The sequence below is a fragment of the Mytilus californianus genome, unplaced genomic scaffold (assembly GCF_021869535.1).
Source record: "Mytilus californianus isolate M0D057914Y unplaced genomic scaffold, xbMytCali1.0.p SCAF_12, whole genome shotgun sequence".
Lineage (NCBI taxonomy): Eukaryota > Metazoa > Mollusca > Bivalvia > Mytilida > Mytilidae > Mytilus > Mytilus californianus.
The window spans coordinates 33,129,941-33,153,672 of record NW_026262604.1 but is presented as its reverse complement, the minus strand read 5'-3'; the positions used below and the strand labels follow the sequence as shown (position 1 = coordinate 33,153,672).

Genomic DNA, 23,732 nt, shown 5'->3' with positions numbered 1-23,732 from the left:
ATACTTATTTTATTCTCAATATCATTGTTGTATTTAATAATTTCTGTTGGGAAAACAATGTGCTTACCAATAGTCATATTTCACCAGAGTTTGTTCATTTAATAAAAATATATTAGACCAAACCTAAGACATAATTGAGAAAATTGTCCCCCCTTTTTTTCTTCAAATTGGAAAAGGGACATTTTTGGTATAAACCATACTTCTGTGGTACAACATAGATTATAAAGAGCAATTTATATATTTTTCAGCTGGATAACTTGCTAAACTGGTTCAAAATTGCATGTACAGTGAGATTTTGGAATTCTTATATGAGTATATACCAATTGCCTAGATTGTAAAAGGCTATCATAAGAAAACCAATAAAACTTGAAAAATCATAGGATTATTTGACCAAGAGCTATTTTTTTGCCATAAAGAAGTCATTATATACATGTTTTATTGATTGCAATCCCAAATAATGCTAAAATAAGAATTTGGAGTCAAGTCTTAACTGCATGCATGTTGTGTGACCATAAAAGGCTAAAATACCTGATTATGTCAATTTAAGAGCTGAAATTTCCCATAAACAGAATTGTTCATCCAAAAAAGATGATTAAACATGTTTACTTACATCAAATATGACTTATTTTCATTGGAATAGGTACAACTTCTAAAAATTGAATTTTTGATGATTCTCTGTAATAGGAAGTACACCACTAATTCATGGCCCCATTGCTTTCTATGTTAAATTCCTCAATTTCAAGCAGACACAGCTCTTTTGTTTCAAGTTCAAATAAAGTGACAATCATTGCATGTCAAAGCAACACTTTATGGTGTCTTGTACTGGAAAAATCAACATACCTTTAATGGCATATAAGAAAGAACTGGTTCCCGGAACTTCGGATGTACCAAAACAGGTACTTCAGATCTGACATACAGGCAAAAAGTACCCTCTTTATAAAATTTGGTGCAGTTTTTTTAATATTCAAAATTATAAGTCAAAAAGTGTTCTTCAATGATCACCAGTCATTCAGCTTTCATTTGATACCAACAATACCAAAATATTCTACATATTTTGAAAGTTACACTCATGCGTAGGAACTATTTTGTGTTAAATATGTACTACTTTCTGGTATGTGCTTTCTGGCCGGGCCGAATTAGTGGTGTTACACCATTAATATGGATTCGAACTTAAATATTTATTTATATGTTTGAAATACAAATTAGTATTAGTAAAACTACATGTATTTATTTTCACTATATAGATATAAGAAGATGTGGTATGAGTGCCAATGATACAACTCTCCATCCAAGTCACAATTTGTAAAAGTAAACCATTATAGGTCAAAGTACGGCCTCCAACACGGAGCATTGGTTCACACCGAAAAGCAAGCTATAAAGGGCCCCAAAAATGACTAGTGTAAAACCATTCAAACGGGAAAACCAACGGTCTTATCTATATAAAAAACGAGAAACAAGAAACACTTATGAACCACATCAACAAACGGCAAATACTGAACATAGGTATAAAAAGATGTGGTATGAGTGCCAACGAGACAACTCTCCATCCAAGTCAAAATTTATGAAAGTAAACCATTATAGGTCAAAGTACGGTCTTCAACACGGAGCCTTGGCTCCCACCGAACAGTAAGCTATAAAGGGCCCCAAAAATTACTAGTGTAAAACCATTCAAACGGGAAAACCAACGGTCTAATCTATATAAAAAACGAGAAACGAGAAACACTTATGAACCACATCAACAAACGACAACTACTGAACATCAGATTCCTGACTTAGGACAGGTGCAAACAAATGCAGTGGGTTTAAACGTTTTAATGGTAACAAACCTTCACCCTTTTTCTGAAACAATAGTGTAACATCACAACATAGAAAGACGCACTATAAAATATCAACTGAATACCTGTATTATTAGCCTTTCTAATATAAATTGTGTCTTCCACAGATATAAGGTTTTGTTCAGCATATAATTGTTCTACTAAATGACTCCCTGATGTTACAACATGGGCTTGGAGAATCTACAAAAGTAAGGTACTATACAAATGCTATGGCTAAAGTATAAATCTAAATATCGAACACAAATTAAAAGTACTTCTTTAAATAAAAAAAAACGTTACCCTTCGTTTCTTTTTATTTGGGCCTAATTTTTTTTTGACAGTATAGATACTTTTCAATTGAAATCGGAATTATAGCCCTTTGGAAATCATGTCGTGCAAACTGGTTTATTTTCCTCATGTAATAACCAAGTTCGAACATGTGGAATAAACAAGTATAATACAAGATCTTTACTAGATCGTAGAGACGAGTTGAAAAGGTTTAAAGAAATAAAGGTAGTTTTAAAAGCCTTTTTCTAAAGATTATCAGTTAATGTTAAAACTTTTAATTGGTAAATAATAAAGGGATTATGTAACTTACCCTACAATAAGGGAATAAGGGGGGGGGGGGGGCAAAGGGAAATATCTCTATCAAGAATTGCACAAGAGTCAATCGAACACTTAATAACTTATGACTATTTTTACTCTACAGATTTACTTTTGAAAAGTGTGTTAAGACTGCTTATATTGGGTTTTGAACGTACTGGTGTCATTTATTATATGTATAAACATATGATCACCGTTTACGACGGTTAACAATTAACAGTGTGATAAAATAGGATTACAATGACGTATTTTTAGTTTATATCTTACCCGTTCTAAAAGAAGACTATCCATGAGTATTTTATCAGCTCGAGATCTAGGTATGTCGTTGAAAGCCTCATTGACGGGAACAAATATGGTAATATCTTCATCTTTATCAGAGAGGAGATTTTGTAGCATTTGCATCGTGTACAGGCCAATAAATGAAGATACAACACTGCAATGATATATAAATTATGAAAAAAAAAACATTCATTTAACTTCATCAGCGTGGCCGTTATTATGTGAATATATGTACGTCCATTTTTGCTTAACTAGTACACATGTTTGTTTGGAGGACAGCTGCGGCATTTTCTCGCTGTGTTGAAGACCCATTGATGGCCTTGGGCTGTTTTCTGCTCTTTTTGTTGTCTCTTTGACACATTCCCCGTTTCCATTCTCAATTTTATTACACGTTCAATTTTTCAAGTTTGCGTGTAGCTTTGTTCAAGGGAAAAGCAACACTTTGTTTCAGATTTAAGTCTATTCTAGATGAAACGAGCGTCAGGCGTAACACCTGGTATATTTTATAACCTTTTTTAGGAATGAATTTGTAAAGATTGAAAATGACTATCTGTATTGCCCTTGTAATGAAAAAAATGTCAATAGATAAGTCTGATCCATATTCAAGAGATTAAAAAAGGGGACAGACATAGTTGAAGGGAAATAACTTTATATATCACTGTTACGCTTATGTTAAGTTGTCAGCCATTTAAAGTTGTCGGCACAGTAGTCAGCACTTATGTTTAGACATGAATTATCATTGATATGGTCATAACTGTTTACAAAACTTTTAATTTTTTCTACCTCAGGAAAAGATTACCTCAGCTGTATTTGGCAATGTTTTAGGAATTTTGTGTCGTCAATGCTCTTCAACTTCGTGCTTTGTTTTGCCTTTTAAACTTTTTTGATGAGAGCGTCACTGATGAGTCTTTAGTAGACGAAACGCGCGTCGTGTGTACAAATTTTTAATCCTGGTATCCATGATGAGTTTTTTTTACATGAAGTGGGTTAATACTTTACGGGAAACATATTGGACTTATCTGATATTCTTATAATATGTTTTTGTAATTGCAATAAGTTTTACTACGGATGCGTTCTGCAAAAAATACAATGTTCTGGGATAAATTTTAAAATTGATTATTGTTTTACCTAATTTCTTTATGTCTTTTCATTTCATCTAAAACATTCCTTGTTGCCACATGCATTAAGTTGTCAATTATGTGAATAACACCATTAGAACATAATATATCTCTAACAATAACTCCAGCTTTAATGTAACTTCCAGTCACAGATATCTCTGAAACATTCATGATATATAGTTTTTAAACTTTTATCTATCTGAACCGTTCTAAATGATATTTCAACGCATTCTAATGTTTTCTTAACAGTTCAACTTTTTCATTGTTGTCTAATTCAGTTTTAATGTTATATCAACCGCGGCGTTCTACATTATATTAAATTCGTTCTCATTGTAAATTTTACCGTTTTACGTTCTATTTCAGAGCATTTTAAATTTTATTTTAACACATCTCGTACAATGTCTCAAAAATATCTCTAGGGTTCCACAAATTCTAATCTTATTTTAATGGGTTTTTTTAATATTACGAATATTTTTTATGTTACATTTTCGGTATTCGAAATATCGTTAGCGCTTATGACACATCAATTTTAATGTGTTTTTTTTTTTTCGTTAACAGAAACGCAATTGTTGGATTCTTCTTTGTTTTTTGGCACAACGCGTTATAATTGGAGTTGATCCTTATTATAGTACGTCGGAACGTACATTAAATAACTCTGCATTTATAAATATTCTTATTAAGATGTATATAAAGATAAGTCTTTCAGTTTCGTATATTTTATATTTACCCTCCTTAGAGAACACTGTAGTCAGTTGGTGTCCTCCATATGTATTAAATGTTTCCTTGCTACTCATGTTAAATGTAGTTAACGTATGACCAAGTATGATGTGTCCACTCAAGGCCTTCAATTGGAAACAAAGAATATGTCTACCACAGAAATGATTCAAACACTATTATATGTATTGAGTAATGGAAAACGTGTTGCTTCAATGTGTAATAAAACATAGACTTGGTAGGTGTGTTTAGCTTTTAAGTAAAGCAAATTATTAAGTGTTGATTAACTGGCAAGATCAAATCAATAGATTCAAACACTTTAAGGTAAGAATATGCTACATGCATGGAATGAAATTGTTGGTAATTATCAATGACAAATTTAACCTAGAAATCTCCAAATAATCATCTACAGATCTACAGAAGATCGATCGCAAACAATTGGAAATTTATCACATATCACTAGTAAACCAATTCTGATCTAAATTAATAATTTTGATCTACACAGCTCTTGAAGGGCTGAACATTAATTCATTATGTAATCTTCAGTCTTTCACTCAATTTCCAAACTTATCTTCTGCGGTTAATTCAGTACTGTCCAGACTATTCAGTTGCAGCCATTTAAAATCCATTCAGGGAATGTTCAGACTGTTCAAAAATTGGTATTCACCTCTTCACCTCAACAGCATACTGAATTGCCTGCAAAGCTACAGAGTAGTACTGAATTGACTGCAAGCAAATTGTTTGAACAGTATAGTATTTACCGCAGTAGAAATTTTTGAAATTTGACTGAAAGACTAAACACGACTAAATAAGTTTATTGTTCAGACTTTTCAGATGATGTTAAGATCATCATGACCGTTTAAGACTAGAATTCATTTTAACTAGTGTATTATTATTAACTTTCCAGACATTTTTATTCCGATTCCGAGCCGACTAGTTAGCGTAGATTCTGCAAGTATCATTTGTATAAGTGGTAAGAGATCGAACCAGTAGTCTCCGTCACTCATGGCGGGGACAATAGCATGCCATATGACGAGCAGCAAGCATTTTCAAGTTATGGTGTGTGTTTGTTTTATAGTTGATAGACTGACAGAAAATAATACCTTACATACTGTGCACTTGTTCTTCATATCATAGTTTAATGTAATTGTATGTATGTATAAATAATCTATTCAGTTCGGATTAAAATGACAGGTAACGCATACCACGTAGATAGAGACCCTTATCCTATCGATAAACTCCTTTTTGGAGTCAAATGTTCCCTCAGTTTTTTTGTTAGTTTTCACCTTAACTTGTATTTTTTTAATGGATTAATGAGATGTGAAGGTGATAAACTACTTTTGCCTCTAACTGATATGTTATAAAAGTATGTCTTACGTCATACAAAAGATCCGGATTTGTAGAAAAGCTACTTAGTGTAGATCCTGGAATATCATCCATGACGTAATCAAATGGTAAAAATACTGTAACATGCACACCACCGTTGTTCAATAACGATGGTAAATCGTTATAATTCTGCATAAAACTTTTCATTTTTCTGAAATAATATTGTAGATATAACAATTATAAGTTCTGTACAAATCACGTACTTAACCACACAAATTTAATCCAGTGGCAAATATCACTCGCATTTCTAGACGAGAGCATATCAATGCGATAAAGAATATGAATACTATGTCCTAGAACGAAACGCTAATATGGATTTTAAATGACCTACTCCACACAGTAATAGTCTACAGGAAGACATGTCGCAATACCCATCACGTTATTCTGACTCCAAGCCGACCAGGCTTTGCTCTGACTCCCAAAAGAAACTTGCTTTGCAAAGAGGCAGCATATATACTAATTCTTCAAAACATAAGCTTGACCAAAGCAATGGAGTATGCTACCACCAGACAACCGATGTGGTTATCAGTAATATAGAATGCATGTACTTTCTACATGGCTTAAGTGTTTGTCTAATGCTGACAATATATACAAAACTCTAAATCAATAGTTTGGATACACTTTTGTCATTATTGTTCTTTCTTAACGACATTTACTCCAAACCATCATTTAAACAATTTCAGGAGACATTGAATTTTATGAAGTATTGTTTTATCTATTTAACATATTTTTTAATATATCTTGACGTTCAGTCGTTGATATCATCATAAAATAAGTACTTGGAAGGTATTCTTTTTATTTGTCCTTGCACATTTTTAACCTTCACTGTTTAGTCCATTTTTGGTAATATACTTATGACGTGGCTAGGTATTTATACATCCCGCCATTGTGTTATTGTGCTATGGTCGTTTTTATATTCTTGTCTTTCATTTTTGCTCATGAACTTTGTCTATAAAAGTATATATGCCATTTTGTTTTTTCTTTGTTGAAATAGTTATTTGTTTTATAGTGATTTATTTTGTAACACAATGTTGACTGCTGTACCCAATTTTTGACATTTTACCTATTATGTCTGTTTGCTTTGACAACAACGTTGAGGTCCAAAGTGTCCAAAATTAAACTTCGATTTCATCAAAAATTAAATTCTTGAAGTTTTAAAGGTACTCGCAGATCGATATTTCCTAACATGAATACGCTTTTTCATCATGTTCATACAAAATAAATATCATAAATTTTGATTACATTCCTAACGGTACAATGTTTGGTCAGGTTGTAGCTTAAATTTACCGATCATGTTCGGTCAGGTAAAACGTATTAAGTAATAAAATCTTACATCAACTGATCATTGCCTGTAATTGCTTCCCACACGGTATAATCTTTCCTGAGTATAACATTATCTATTAAGTGGACAATACCATTTGTACAACCAATGTCTGTTTCCTCAACCTCTATCTGCATATCTTCGGATTCCAAATAAAATGTTTGATCTTTTCTTATAACTGTGATAGTCTTGTTTGACAGCGTTGTGAATGTTTGTCCGTCAACTAATGATCCTTCGTCTACTTCTGAACTCAGAATATGATTGTTCAAAATCTGTAAATATATAGTTTTTTGTTTTGTTTTTATTAGTAACATGTGTAAAAATTAAAACAAAAATTCATAAATTTCCTGAATCTAAACCACTTTTCTGGATTTACCGTCATCAGAAACGCTTATCGTATACAGTGTCTACACATGCTGCATTTAAATCTATTATGATCGCTTTAGATTTAAGTTGCAACACGACGGGTGGGACATGTGGAGCAGGAACTGGTTACCCTTCCGGAAAACCTAAGATCAATGATGGAGTTCATATTGCTCAGTCTTTATATTTTATGTTTTGTTTTGTAGACTGTCGTTTGTCTTTTTCTCGTTTTTCGTTTTGGTCATAATATTTTCAGTTTAAGTTAAAATGTATCATTGATATCTTCTGCCTCTAAATTGCACTTAAGATTTCATTTTTACAACGAATATTTCACTGGTATATTCAGCCTCCCTTTACAATGTTAAAACTTTCAAATGTAACTCCTAGATCTTGAAAGATACATAACTGTTAGCCTATGATAGGAAGGTGATAACAGTATAGTCTATGTATCATTCATCCACAATTTTTATCTGGAGCGTACCGGGTAAATGTTTTTAAATAAACTTGCTGTACGCATTGAGATCGGTATCAAATATTAATATTTTTATAGTCACATGATATCAATTGGTTGATATTGATATATCGTTGCTTTTTAATGCCACTTTAATCACTACTGGGTAATTAGTTTTTATTGATGAAGGAAGCCGGTGTGCCCGTAGAGAACCATCGACCTTCGACATGAAAACTGACAATCCTAGTTATTTAAAACAGAGTGGAACGCACCTGTTACTTAGACCACTCGGTCACTTAGGCCACACGTGATATTAACAGCGAAGTTATAAGTGAATAGCGATAATAATTTACCTGAGACAAATAGGTAATGTCATTAGTAAACTGTTGTTGTTTATTTGATGGTAGTTTAGCAAACGCTGTATCAGTTGGTACAAATACTGTCTTTGTTCCGTTTAGACTTCCAAGATACGACCTGACTTCTGATTGTCTTTCTAAATATAATTTAAAAGTTCTGAAAAGTAGAAAGTGTTTCTTGAAATATCATTGAAATGAACGCTGCAGACGAAAAGATAAAAAACAAAATATATGCGAAACAAAAAATGATTGTAACAGGATGCTGTTACGAAGTCTCCCAAACGAAGCTCCCATAATTCGTAATTCCCAGGGTCGCCTGACATTGGGCAACGTCCAGTGAAAATTGGTTTGGTCCAGTAAAGTTATATGCATTAGTGATGCCTGGGGACTAACCTTGTATATCATTCAAATCATCTTGGCATGACAAACCAGAATATATATGGTTTAGGGGTGGGGATCTCGACCATTTACAAGATACTAGAACATTGGGGGTGGGGAGGAACCCCTGGGGACTGGCCCTATACGTCATTCAAATGTTCATTATATGACGAACAGGAATATATATGGTTTAGGGACGGGGATCTCAACCATTTACAAGATATTAGAACATTGGGGGTGGGGGGAACCCCTGGGGACTGACCGTATACGTCATTCAAATGTTCGAGACATGACAAATAGGAATATATATGGTTTAGGGGTGGGGATCTCAACCATTTACAAGATATTAGAACTTTCTCAAATGGCAGGGGGTCGGGATGACCCCTGGGGACTAACCCTGTATATCATTCAAACCATTTTCGCATGACAAACCAGAATATATATGGTTTAGGGGTGGGGATCTTGACCACTTACAAGATATTAGAACTTTCTTAAATGGCAGGGGGTGGGGGTGACCCCTGGGGACTAACCCTGTATTTCATTTGATGTGCTTTATCATGACAAACCAGAATATAGATGGTTTAGGGGTGGGGATCTCGACCATTTACAAGATATTAGAACTTTCTCAAATGGCAGGGGGTCGGGATGACCCCTGGGGACTAACCCTGTATATCAATCAAACCATCTTAGCATGACAAACCAGAATATATATGGTTTAGGGGTGGGGATCTTGACCACTTACAAGATATTAGAACTTTCTTAAATGGCAGGGGGTGGGGTGACCCCTGGGGACTAACCCTGTATTTCATTTGATGTGCTTTATCATGACAAACCAGAATATATATGGTTTAGGGGTGGGGATCTCGACCATTTACATGATATTAGAACTTTCTCAAATGGCAGGGGGTCGGGATGACCCCTTGGGACTAACCCTGTATATCATTCAAACCATCTTAGCATGACAAACCAGAATATATATGGTTTAGGGGTGGGGATCTTGACCACTTAGAAGATATTAGAACTTTCTTAAATGGCAGGGGGTGGGGGTGACCCCTGGGGACTAACCCTGTATTACATTTGATGTGCTTTATCATGACAAACCAGAATATATATGGTTTAGGGGTGGGGATCTCGACCATTTACAAGATATTAGAACTTTCTCAAATGGCAGGGGGTCGGGATGACCCCTGGGGACTAACCCTGTATATCATTCAAACCATCTTAGCATGACAAACCAAAATATATATGGTTTAGGGGTGGGGATCTTGACCACTTACAAGGTATTAGAACTTTCTTAAATGGCAGGGGGTGGGGTGACCCCTGGGGACTAACCCTGTATTTCATTTAATGGGCTTTATCATTTAGAACATTTTCAATTAAAAAGATTGTGTCTATCACAAACGGTTTTCAATTTATAATCATTTGAAAATTTAAAAAAATAAAATCCCATAGGGTTCTATAGTAAAACCCTCTTTTCTTTTTGCCCCTCAAAGTACCCCTTTATAAACCCCATTGCACAAACAAAACCCTTATTGCACCACTAGACATGTTAGTCTTACATATTGTGAAACCCTAAGTTAATCTGACAAGCGGTTTTGGAGAACGGGTGCGGACAAGTTCAAATTTAAAAGCGGCGGGAGAAGAAGAAGAAGAAGAAGAATAATAATAATAAGAACTGAGCAAAAACAATAAGTCTTCCCAAACTTCGTTTGGGAGACTTAATTAAAGAGCGTAATAGCTACAAATGGGCTACAAATCGCACTTAAAGTATTCATGGTCAATTTTGCCTGAACAAGATCAGGTAGAAACCATAGCTCTAACCCTTTCTTAAAAATACAATGATGAAAGATGAAGGAAAAAAATAACAATACGGCATTTCGAACTTTATCTAACAATGATGCTATTACAGGTTTCCAGACTTTGACGATGGATGCCACATGTGGAGCAGGTTCTCATACCCTTCCGCAGAACTTGATACCACCCTCGGTTTTTGGTGAGGTTCGTGTTGCTCCGTCTTTAGTTTTCTATGTTGTGTTTTGTATACTGTTGTTTGTCTGTTTCTTTTTGCCATGGCATTGTCAGTTCGTTTTCGACTTATGAGTTTGACTATCCCTCTGATATCTTTCGCCTCTCTTTTTGACACGTTTTGTTTTTACAGTGTCGGTTTCTAATACTCTACCACTTAGTAATTAATTGTACATTCCAACTGGTAATATATGAGGGTGTGGATGAGGGTTTACAGAGTAGATGATAATGGTCAGAAAATATAAATAAAAGAGAAAAATGAAACAAACAAATAAAGAATAGAGAATAATGAGGTGCTAAAATATAAAGAATAGAGAATAATGGACAAAAGTATACAGAATAGAGATAAATGGCCTAAAAAATTAAAGAATATAGAAAAGAAGGACCCCTATCAATACCCTCGTATATGTATCTTTGATTGAATTTTTTGTATGAGGGTCTTGATAAGGGGTCCTTCATTTCTGTATTCTTTAATTATTTAGGTCATTTTTCTGTCTTCTTTTTATTTTTTTTGTCCCGTATTCTCTGTTCATTATATTTTAGCACCCCATTATTCTTAATTCTTTATTTTTGTGCCCTTTTTTTGCCATTTATTCTGCTTGCACATTTTGTCTATTATTCTCTATTCTGTAAACCCCATCTAGACCCTCTTGTAAAGGGTATAAAATATTACTTACTGAGTATTAGGCAATTTTTGTATTGTCTGTACAATGTTCATATAGATAAAGTACAGTAGATTGTCTATGACATGGATTATACCATTCACAGTAGGTACATTAGCTTGAATTACTAAAGCTTTTACTCTATTACTCTTCACATAAACTGAAAAAGAGAACATGTCGATTACGTGTGACGTGTCAGAAGCAAACGAAAACAATCCTGCATCTTTTGGCTGCTCAAGAATGTTATACTAGAAAGAGTAAATTAATATCTGTGTAGCCGCGGACTTCCATTTTGCGCGTTTTAAACAATAAAAGAATGAGCGTCTTTTACGTATAAATTTATTGACACTGATCTTATTTCGAACGCGACATTATGAAAAACAAGTGTCGTTTTATTTAATCTATCTTTAATTTTTTTTATATATATATATATATTTTGTTTAGTGTTACTAAACGACGTACTTAAATATAATTTTTCCTATTTGTACAAATTTCAGTGTCGAATTATACATGTATTATTATACTTAGTCCGGTGATTATCAAACCTATCTAATCTAATACTACATTATGTAATATTATATAGCTAGTTGGGTGAACAACAAAATGTTTTTCGAGATAAAATCGTTTGATATACTTATAATAAAGTAGAATATTTTGTATGCTCATCCTAAACGCATGAAAAACTTCTAAAACAGTTAAATTCAATATACATTTGCAGAACAAAATACGAGTGTTAAATAAATGTACCTGAAAATAACACAGACCACAATTACATTAGTGTTTTGTTCTTGTTTGGTTATCAAATTTATCAAAGGAATGATATAATTTCAGTTCTCAAAACATATATAATTCTTGAAAACCCTTCATATGGTACAAGTAAACTTAAAACCAGAAGTGTGGAACGAAAAAGAAATGTTAAAAAGCATAATTTTAATTCTGACATCATGATTATGAAAAACCATGACTTTTCGATAAACAGGAAGATCGTAACACCGCAAATAAATGGAACTTCACCAGTATGTAAATATGTAAGACAGAAGGAACTTACCAGACAAATCTGCAAAAGAGAGGCGAATGATGCCAAAGATATATTTAAACTCGTAAGTCAAAAATAAACTCACATCGCTATGGCAAGAAAAAAAGCAAAAAGACCAAAACACAAAAAGCCTGAGCAACACGAACCCCAACTGTCGATATATAAAAATATGGCCTATAAAGAACCAGTATTAGACTTATTTTTCTTTTAAAGATTATACACGTCTCCTTTCAAACGATTAGAAGAATATGTTTACGTACTATATATCATATATAAACATTAAATATCCTTACCTCTATTATTCTCCCTGTAGAAGGTAATATCACCCTGCATAGAGGTCAGTTTTGGAATATCACCCTTAGACGGTATGAAGGAAAATGTATCTAGGACTGTGTGTGCATGGTATACCTAACGATATTAAAAAAAGGAGATTACATTTCAATAGTCATTTAAGGTGGTACCTAACACTACAGGGAGATAACTCTGTAAAAATCAGCTAAACGTTTTAATTACGTTGTATTGTTAATGAAATCTTAAGCTTCTCAATGATCAAAATTAGTGTTTGTCAAACTGCTATATAACCAAAGAAATTTTTCTGATAAAGTGGTTGGTTCAAATTTTTTGAAATTTTTATATTTTTGTCAAAGGGTCAAAGTAAACATTTTGTAAAAATTTTATGAAAATTAAACGAGCCAAATTAATTTTAGTCAAGGTGTTGGGTACCACCTTAATATGATTTTTTTCCATGTTTTTTCAATTAACGTAACACGTGTGTAACATAAAAAATATATAAAATAAGCCCAATGTTTGTTATATGTCTGTCTTGTTTTACTAACGTCATTCTGTAGGGCTGTTCAATATAGTTTTTGTAAAAATTCTTCGACTGTTTTATAAATTGTTTCATTTCGGGGCCTTTTATAGCTGACTATACGGTATGGGCTTTGCTACTTTGTTGAAGGCCGTACGGTAACCTTTAGTAGTTAATTTCTGTGTCATTTGTTCTCTTGTGAAGAGTTGTCTTATTTGCAATCATACCACATCTTCTTTTTTATAATTACCCTTAATAAATCATGATTTTACGAAATGGCAAGAAAATATAATACACCACTCCTTCCTTTCGGGGCCTTTTACAGCTGACTATGCGGTATGGGTTCACTCATTGTTAAAGGCCGTATGGTACCCTATAATTGTAAATTTCTGTGTCTTTTGGTCTCTTGTGGAGAGTTGTCTCATTGGAAATCTTACCACATCTTCTTATTTTTATATCTTAAATATAACTGACAAGTTATGCCTTTCGGAGCATCTTTCCATGTTTTTCAGTTGGATTCGAGTTTTTGAATCATTAGTATTAGAGTAATGTTTTATTGACATTTGTCTTAAGGACAAGTCACTCTCTCTCGCTTGGCTGCAGCATCTCAATCTGTTTTTGTGTGCTCATTATGGTGTATGAACAATTTAACTATTTACAATACTTTAATACAATAGATTATGAAATGGCAAATCGTGGACATAAAACTATCTGTTTTACCTTTCTAATTAGGTACCAGTCTTTGAATAATCTGTCCTGTCCGTAGCTTGGCATAGAGACTAAATGGCCATCATTTGGTAAGAATACTGTAAACTTCCGGTTTGTCTCTGTAGTCCATTGTCGTAAATCCAAGTCCACTATGGATGCATTATTTATAGATCTATAAATAGATATAAGAAGATGAGTGCTAATGAAACAACTCTCCACCCAACATGTCCAATAGATATAAGAATATGTGGTATGGGTGCCAATGAGACAACTCTCCATCCAATAGATATAAGAAGATGTGGTATGGGTGCCAATGAGACAACTCTCCATCCAAGTCAAAATTTATAAAAGTGAACCAATATAGGTCAAAGTACGGTCTTCAACACGGAGCCTTGTCTCACACCGAACTGCAAGCTATAAAGGGCCCCAAAAATTACTAGTGTAAAACCATTCAATACATGTATATAAAAATAAGGAGATGTGGTATGATTGCCAATGAGACAATTATCCACCAATGTTAAAATGAAGTGGATGTAAGCAATTATAGGCAACCGTACGGCCTTCCAAAATAAAAAAAAAACCAATACCGTATAGTCGGCTATAAAAGGCCCCGACATGAAAAATATAAAACAATTCAATTGAGACAACTAACGGCCTAATTTATAACAAAACAATTTGCGAAAAAAAAAGAAGACAGACATGAATCAACGACAACCACTGAACTACAGGCTCCTGACTTTGGACAGGCACATAGAGAATCAATTTCAAATGATGGCGATGTGAGGAAAAAGTCAACGAGAACAACAAACGGTCAACTCACGTTTTCCAGTGTTACGTTTTTACCATACATTGTATATCCCGTTGGGTGCATATTGCATATGGTATAAAAAATTGTCAGTTTAAAAACAACATAGCAAGACTGAATTCTTGCTTATTCGTTCTACTGTTTTAAATAAATTTATAAAATTGAGACAAAAAAGGATATAACACTGAAGCCAGGTTTTTGACTTGGAACTTCTGCATTTCTATAAGAGTACATTGTATATTAAAATAAATAGAAAAACAAAATATTTTGGGAAATGATTGATACATGTAACCATTCAATCAATTTTTACGTATATGACACAATTGTTCTATGGTAGAAAATGATATCTGTTCTCCGTATTTCGTTGAACCGTTTTATACAATGAGTTGTTGGGTACCTGTCAAAAGTCTTGCAATATTATATCCCTTAAAATGAAAAAAGTCATAAAGGATGCTGTACGGAGAAATGATTAATGTAATATATGATGACTACCGATATTTGCCCTCAACTCGAAACACCTTAAAGACTAAGATAATGTAATAAAAAGCCCTGCGCGAAATGTGGAACATTAGAGAAATAAGAAATTAGTACACAACTAATATTGGATGCTAGTGCCTTGCTCTGTAACTGTCAATGTAAATGTGGATGTACACACTTTCTTCATCTTGTAGAATACATCAGTAGAAAACTCTGCTTTGCTCTGCACATTAGACGTAATACGATATTATTAACATTACCGGTGAATAAAAAGAAAGGGTTGCATGCAACCACTCAGCCAAGGCGTGAATATTTAAAGTCTAAATTATCTTTTGTTTTAGATTTTAAAAGCGTAATAAACGTTTTAGTGGGTGTTAAATATACCATTTATTTTACTCTGAAACCAGAGGTGTGCCTTTGAAAGGCAGGATCTTCACACAAGACAAGACAAGACAAGACTAGACAAGACAATAGCCTGTTCAGTATTCAGCTTGACAAAAACTGTAAGATACTAACAGAGAACATCACTAGCAAGTCCATTATTGACAAAAGTGAGAAAAAAAAATGTATTTGGAAATAAATTGTGAATCATTTTCATTAAAGTGACACTCCTCGTCCAATATTCCATATTGTCAAATATAGTCTTCAGTAAACTAACCGTTATCTATTTTAATATACTAAATGTATTTGTTGGCGCCATAGGAGTCATGGTCCTGATAAAAATGAACATTATCATATTAGATATATCTATAGTTTCTGTCTCCATTGATTAATCTTCTTCATTCAGTATAGCGATTTTCTATTTCGGGCATTGCTATATACACAGGGTTTTGAAAAATAAGCTTTTCAGTATATAAAGTTATTTTCAGTTCGGGACAGGAAAATGAGGATACACTTAGTTCTTTAGATTCTAAAACGGCGAATTACGCACAAAAGAGCTAATCTCTTTAAATATTACCATTAAAACAAGGGATAAAAGAGTGCAATCGTGTATGTCAGTCTTCATTCACAAACTATACCTTCAAACGAAAAGACGAATTTACACTTTTATGTATTTAGCTAAATTTACTCTGAATTACCCTAGGTCTGATTCCGAATAACTTTATGGCGTCATGAAACAATCATTACTTTTAATCATGACGCAAAATTTTGCCGGAACTTATTTGACAACTGTAAATACTCCATACTTTCAATCGAATTTTTAAACGCGTTGTAGATTAAAAACAAAATGGATGAACTTCAAATAAAAGATAATAGACTTACGAAAATGAATAACTTGGTATCTCAGGGTATAAAATGTAGTCGTGTACTGTTTTGGCACTTGTGATTGGGGCCATAACTCTGTCAATGATATGCAAAACACCATTACTTGCCGTGATATTAGAAGTTATCAAAACTGCGCCATTCACAGTGAAAATCTGAAAGAAATAAAGCTTGAATATTGAATACATTACTGGGTTCGTACATTTGCTTAACAATATCGTCATTTAATGTTAAACCTTGTACTGTAGATAACAACAACAATAAAAAACGAATCAAGGAATATATGTTTATCTATCAAATGGCTGAGAAGAAGAAGGACAAAGACACACCTTAAATTACCCGAACCGTATTGTCTATGATCGGCAAAAATGAAATTGTCATTTTCAAATGTCAATGTAATCTGAAAATTGATATATATGTTATTTGGTATTATTTCCAAAGTTACCGGAAACAACCGAAGTTTTCCGAAGTCACGACGTTGATTTTATGATAACATCCTTGTCGTTTTATTGGTCACGGGGTCAATGTTGATATGCATGCCGTGTGAAGTCAAGGCAAACCAGTAGAAATTTTCAGCGTTCGAAGTTTGTTTATTGATTTATCACTCAATTGGACAATTGGAGAGCAAACAGAGAGCCTAAATGCTAGAGTGTAGGTCAACTTTGCATAAGAAGCTCTGACTTTATCGGTAATAATTTAGATAGTCTAGACCTGCTTAATTGTTAACGATCATTCATTTGATTATCATATTTAGTTATATCCGATTACTATATAAAAAAAGAAGAAGTGCAATTGTCAACAGCATATCTGACTTATTACTAACTTGGTCACGTTCTGCATAAATTGAAAATATTAATTGTTTGTTTTTATCACTTATTTGTTATGAAACAAACCAGATAAGACACGTTCCTAAATATGCTTTTGACATCCAACACCTTGGATTTCAATTTGATCTATAATGGAAAAAGGCACGTTTACTTGATAATAATCAAAAGATAATAATTTAGAAATGTTATTGAAAAAGGTGTGGGGTTTACCACAATGAAACAACAACTTTATATCAAAACTTAATCAACATTGCTATTTAATATAAAAATATCTTTAAACAGAGCGTAAAAGTTGACAAGGGCCCATATTATATGATTGTATAATTATATCGCGTCAAAGGGGAAAATTTACTAAATACGCAGAGCTGTACAAGTTCCTAACCCGGAACAACATCACATTCTGCAATCAAAAACTTTAGATATCTTGTCTAGTGTTTTTGTTGTTGATTTGTTGTCTACTTACCGTATATCATATATCCCCATTAATTGATACAGACGAGACAGTATATCATATATCCCCATTAATTGATACAGACGAGAAAGCAACAAAAATTAAAGAAAATCAAAAAAGATGAAAGAAAACGCATTGAAAATCAAAAAGTACAAACAAAATGACACAAAAAAAACAACAGGGAGAAAAAATGTGTTTTTTTTTTATCCGATAACACGAAACTTCAATCCAATAATAGTTTATACATAGGTATGTGGTGTCAACCCCTCCCTCCCCCTCCGTGAGGGACCTCATGAAGTCATTGGGAATATAACCACAGGTATGGTTCAATAGATTTTTGGTTTTTTTAAAGTTAAACATCTATTTTCTTATTGAAAACTTTTAACTTCCACAATTTTAAATATATTGCACATTAAATATAATCCAATACAGACAACTATCCAAACTTGGTTAAATTTACATATTTGGATAATTACTAAGTTGACTCGGGTGCTATAAATCATTTTAATAGTCATATATATTTTATATAATTTACATGAAAATACCAATTTTCCAATGTCTTACTATTCATACATCTTGCGTGCATATACATGTACCTGAATAAACATAAATACATATATGTACTAAAGTTCGAAATAGTTTGAACAAAATAGTGAATCGCAATAACTTAACATGATATAGGAGGGTGTGGATGGGGGTTTACAAAATAGAGAATAATGGGCAAAGAATAGAGAAAAATGGACCAATATAATAAAGAATAGAGAATAATGAGGTGCTAAAATATAAAGAATAGAGAATAATGGGCAAAATGTACAAAGAATAGAGAAAAATAGCCTAAAAAATAAAGAATACAGAAATGAAGGACCCCCCATCCAGACCCTCATATAGGCATCAGAAAGCCGAACTACATATACATTTTTGTAATTACCCACTTTTACAATCGAACAAAGAAAATATCTCTATGTTTTAAATTCTTGTCACGAACTTTTAAATAACTGTATTAGCAAATCTCTCTAACTATTCCGATTTACTGTGCATTAAAAAAAACCTTTACACACAAATATGCCTGAATTAATTTTCGTGTGAATATAACTTCTCAAACCATTGAGTACATGAGTGAAGTCGTCATTAATCAAAATAAACTTTTTACACGTGGGAACTATTTTATGAAAGAAATGGATAGATATAAATATTTTATGCAAAACATTTATTTTGAAAATTAATTGCAAACGATAAGGAAAGAAAAGGATATACTTATATTTAACTCCCCCAGACAAAGTTGACCTTAGCCATTAACTTCAGGTCTTTTTCGGTCATATAGCTCCACAACAGTTTCGGTTTATATATATACACACACATGTACATCTTAGGCTTTCAAATATTCGGCGTTGACAGTTCCTAGTGAAGATAAATCCAGAAATGGGCATCAGACGCATGAAATTTATAATTAAAAGTGCTGTTTTCATTCTTTTTATAATGAATAAAGTAAAAAGTTAAGAAAACAAAAATAACTGATATTCATGTTTATGCTGCTGGAACGTTAAAAATGCTGTAATATGGTTGCATTTTAGTCGTGGGCATTATTCAAATAACAGAATTACTAAAAAATACGTATAGTATATTATATATATATGTACTTGAGCGAAAGCTTTTGTTGATTATATATATCATGTATAATATATAGCGAAAATTATCTCTAATTATTAGTTGTGTGACATTTCTGTTGATTTCCCTGGGTTATTTCGTAGCCTGTGCAATTACTCGAACGATGTCGCTCATACAAAGTTTCAATCTAAATAACCTGGTACCCTAACTGTTAAGCAAACCAACTGACCTTTTCACTTCCTTCTGTAAATTGGTTGAAATAAAGTTTATAACCGGAAGGGTGAAGAGATTTTGCTTCTTTTGCTGCTGGTAAATCACTGTCGAGATACGGCCCTTTAACTGAAAAGGAAACATGAACATTCTTTGTCAATTTCAAATGAATAAAACTTTTTCCAATTGATATCTAATATTTTTTAAAATGCTATTATCAAATTTTTGGATTTGAGCTTTCCTAATAAAGGTAAATTCAGAAAAGCGCTTCAGACGCACCAAATTTATTAAGAGACACTTTCACGATCTAGAATTGGGTCGACACTGATGTTGGTTGACTCACGAGGGGTGGTTCCTGCGGGTAACATCAGCTCATTATCAGTAGTCAGTGCCACGGTACCGACATGTTTTATAACACACTTTTTTAGATACTCCATTGATAAATTTAGAATTTATTAAGAAACTATATAAGGTTCCAACACCCTCACGCAAAACTCTACGCACCAAATTTATAGACTGTTATTTTTATTAGTCTAAGCTGGTATTCATATTGTGTTTAAATAGTTGAAAAACAAGTCAATCTTTCAACGTTATTCATTACGAAAAATTTCAAGCTTCTTAAAAATTAAGTCCCAAATATTTGAAATTTGAGTTTTCCGTTATGCGAAATAAATGTAAATTGTTTACTAGTTTTTAGGGGGGTTCAGAACTACGATCCTGGAAATTAAGGAAACAATTGACCTGCAATACCAAAGACCATGCAAAATTTTGTGTTGGTAAAAAATATTTATAAAGAATAGTAGCCATCCGTCCATAACAGCTGATACTATACAAAATGTATTTGTTAAGGTAACAAAACTTCTCACTATATATTCATGACGGTAGTAATGGGGTACCTCACATTACGAATGACGGTAGGACGTTTGTTAAAATTACGTTAACTATAAACATTTTACTCCATTTGACGCTAACGGTAGCTACAAAATGAGATTTGACGAATGACGAAAAAAAAAGGCTCATTTGACGCTAACGGTAGCGAAAAACGAACGTTTGACGCTTGACGATAAAGGGCATTCCTACCTTATTGATATCCAAATGAATTAATAGTTTTCGAGTGTTAAATTACGACTACATTTTCACTACAATTGAGAAAATAAACATTACTAGTAATATATATAAAACGCCGTAAAATATCCAATTTATTATCGTATCCAATGTACATGTTTATTCGTATGTGTTTAGGACCCCCTTTTAAAGTAAATATTTTTCAATATTTCATCTTATTTCACCTATTTAAAGTGTTTTGTTCTTATCCATCGAATATCAAAATAACTGTATAGTTATATATGATGCAGTTGATTTTTTTGCATATTTTCCACAATAATACTGAGAGGAACAGTAAAAATAAACTATTGTTTTTTTTCAAATTTCGTATAAGAGTAAGAACAAAAATGCATTAAACAAGTGAAAATAAGTTGTTATATAAAAGAATGTTTACTAAAACAAAATAAAGCTAAAGAAAAAAAAAAAGAGAAAAAAACGGGTAATGCCCTAAGCGCATGTGTGTATAATAGCAGAAACCGTATGTTAACTACATTGTACGAATTCTTCTAGGAGGTCGGGGAGTTTAATTTAGTAGTAATTACAGAGAGCTTTTCTTTGTTCAAGTTCCATTGATCTGTTTGACATCTAGCTGACCAGCAAAAGGGTTTGACACAGAAGGTCAACTTTTGAATTTTATAAAATGTTGACATGTGAAAATACAATGGTCACTGTTTTCCAACAAATACTATACGGATACGGAGTGATAGCTGTTATTAAACAAACAGTTAACAATTCATTAAATCAAATACTTGTCAAGGTATAGATTGACTGGAAAGTATAAAAGAGTCAATATCATAGCCGTGAACGGATGTTTTGTTTATCGAATATCGGATGACAGCCGACAATAAAAATATAAAAAAAAAAAAAAAAAAAAACACTCGACCATGTCCGCTATTTTCCTGGGTCCCTTGTACAGTTATATCAAAATTATGCTATTAGACCACTTACCCATGTGATATAGCAGAAGAGATCTGACTGTTTCCCTGTCTGTCAGATCGTAACCGTACTTCTTCTCGTCGAACGTCAATAGAGCTTCTGTTGTGGGAATGAAAGCAGTAATATGGTTCTGCTCAAAGAACAACGACAAACCGGCGTCTTCTATCATTGTTGATACCTACAACATTTCGGATTTTAAATCAATGATAATTAAAGGCAAAGGAAATACAATATGAAAACATTTTATTTCTAACACAAAACAAACATGTAGGGGCCTTTAATGGTTTACTATGCGGTATGGGTTTTGCGCATTATTGAAGGCCGTTATGTAATATATAGTTGCTTTTATCTAATTCATGTTGTCTCTGGTGAATAGTGGCCTCATTGGCATGCAAAAATACTACATCTTCTTTATTTTATAATGACAGCTAGAGAAATAAGTTAATCGATAAGTTCAATCCATACAAGATGATGATGATTGGTAGTTGCTTAACGCCCATGCAGTGACAAATAAATGCATATTTAGGACTGGTAAAAGTTAATTCAATATGATTATGAACCCTGCTTTGAATAAGACCGACAGTTTGAGCCGAATTGTAAACGTTCTAGTTCACACGTCAACAATCCGCAAAAAGACATATCATTATAAATCCGAGCCGACCAGAATTTGCACCTATTTTTGCCTCATGTCTATCGGAGAAGCAGCAAATAAATACCGACTGTAAAATCTGACGCGGTCGGGGATCGAGCCCACGACCTCCCGCACGATACCACGAGACCACCAAGTCAGTTTGAACAACTGATGTAGCGTAGAATGAACAGTTTGCACCTGTCCTAAGTCAGGAACCTTATGTTCAGTGGTTGTCGTTTGTTGGTGTGGTTCATAAGACATTAGTGTTTCTCGTTTCTCGTTTTTTATATAGATTAGACCGTTGGTTTTCCCGTTTGAATGGTTTTACACTTGTAATTGTTGGGGCCCTTTATAGCTTGCTATTCGGTGTGAGCCAAGGCTCCGTGTTGAAGACCGTACTTTGACCTTTTGGTTTACTTTTATAAATTGTGACTTGGATGGAGAGTTGTCTCATTGGCACTCATACCACATCTTCTTATATCTAGTAAATGTCAACAAAATTACGCTTGTATCGGTGCACTAGCTAAGCGAGGCATAAAACTTTATCAATTGAAACTTATGTACATTTTGTTTTCAAAACATCGTAGTAAGAACATAGAACGTGAGGTCTACGTTACAAAATGTACAATTCGTAATATACTTCTTCAAAATTGTTAATACACCAATACAATAAAAAACAAATACGTTGAAGTGAAAAAGAAGAGCATGCAGATACATGTTTTACTACATAATTCGTCTCAGTCTTAAAAGAAAAAACATAATCAAAGAAAAAGTCGTGAGATTTTCTTTGCCCGAATACCGTGTCAAAGTATATTATGGTTTAATAATCTGCTGTCAATAACGCCTATTTTCCAGATGTTATTTATAACATGGTAATTTAAATCTTGGTGGATATCATTATGTCGTTCTAAACATCGTATTTCAAATATGAATAGGATAAAAGATTAAGTTATTGTCAATTTGAATCTATTTAGGTCTTACTCGTGCATATCTTTACCTTTTTATTTTGTAAATCCTTTTAATTTTGTACTTTTGATTGTTATGACATGTATTAAAAACTCTTTCCTGGTGAGAAAAGGGCTGCTCTTATAAACTGTTGAACATCGAAAATAATTTTTAAAGTCAGCAACATTTTTTTTTCTTTATTGTATACATTATCAAAGTAAATAGCTCTCAAAGTGTAGGAAAATTATACAAGGGATATGCGGTGAACGTCAATAAGACAGCAATTTAAATAATGATATAAATATACAGGAGATTGATTGATTGTTGGTTGCTTAACGTCCAGTGGCAAATATTTCATACATATTCAGGACGAAATATACAGGAGAGACCACCACATAAACAGGAATCAGTAATACAGAAGGAAGATTAAGAATTGAATGCTTCTTTTTATTAAAT

General features: G+C 33.0%; 1 protein-coding gene across 2 annotated transcripts in view; it reads right to left on the bottom strand.

Moving 5' to 3' along the window:
• LOC127721726 (periostin-like) overlaps nt 1–23,732 on the bottom strand; it is a 42,904-nt gene that overhangs the window by 7,114 nt on the left and 12,058 nt on the right. For both annotated transcript variants that reach the window (XM_052228525.1, XM_052228524.1), the window contains exons 2-14: nt 21,713–21,878; nt 19,680–19,789; nt 16,568–16,722; nt 14,035–14,194; nt 12,800–12,914; nt 11,486–11,630; nt 8,403–8,562; nt 7,248–7,507; nt 5,906–6,065; nt 4,542–4,656; nt 3,825–3,972; nt 2,685–2,850; nt 1,901–2,015 (exon numbers count right to left, since the gene is read on the bottom strand). In XM_052228525.1, the coding sequence (XP_052084485.1) occupies nt 1,901–2,015; nt 2,685–2,850; nt 3,825–3,972; nt 4,542–4,656; nt 5,906–6,065; nt 7,248–7,507; nt 8,403–8,562; nt 11,486–11,630; nt 12,800–12,914; nt 14,035–14,194; nt 16,568–16,722; nt 19,680–19,789; nt 21,713–21,878 (1,975 nt within the window). The remainder of the gene's footprint in view (nt 1–1,900; nt 2,016–2,684; nt 2,851–3,824; nt 3,973–4,541; nt 4,657–5,905; nt 6,066–7,247; nt 7,508–8,402; nt 8,563–11,485; nt 11,631–12,799; nt 12,915–14,034; nt 14,195–16,567; nt 16,723–19,679; nt 19,790–21,712; nt 21,879–23,732) is intronic.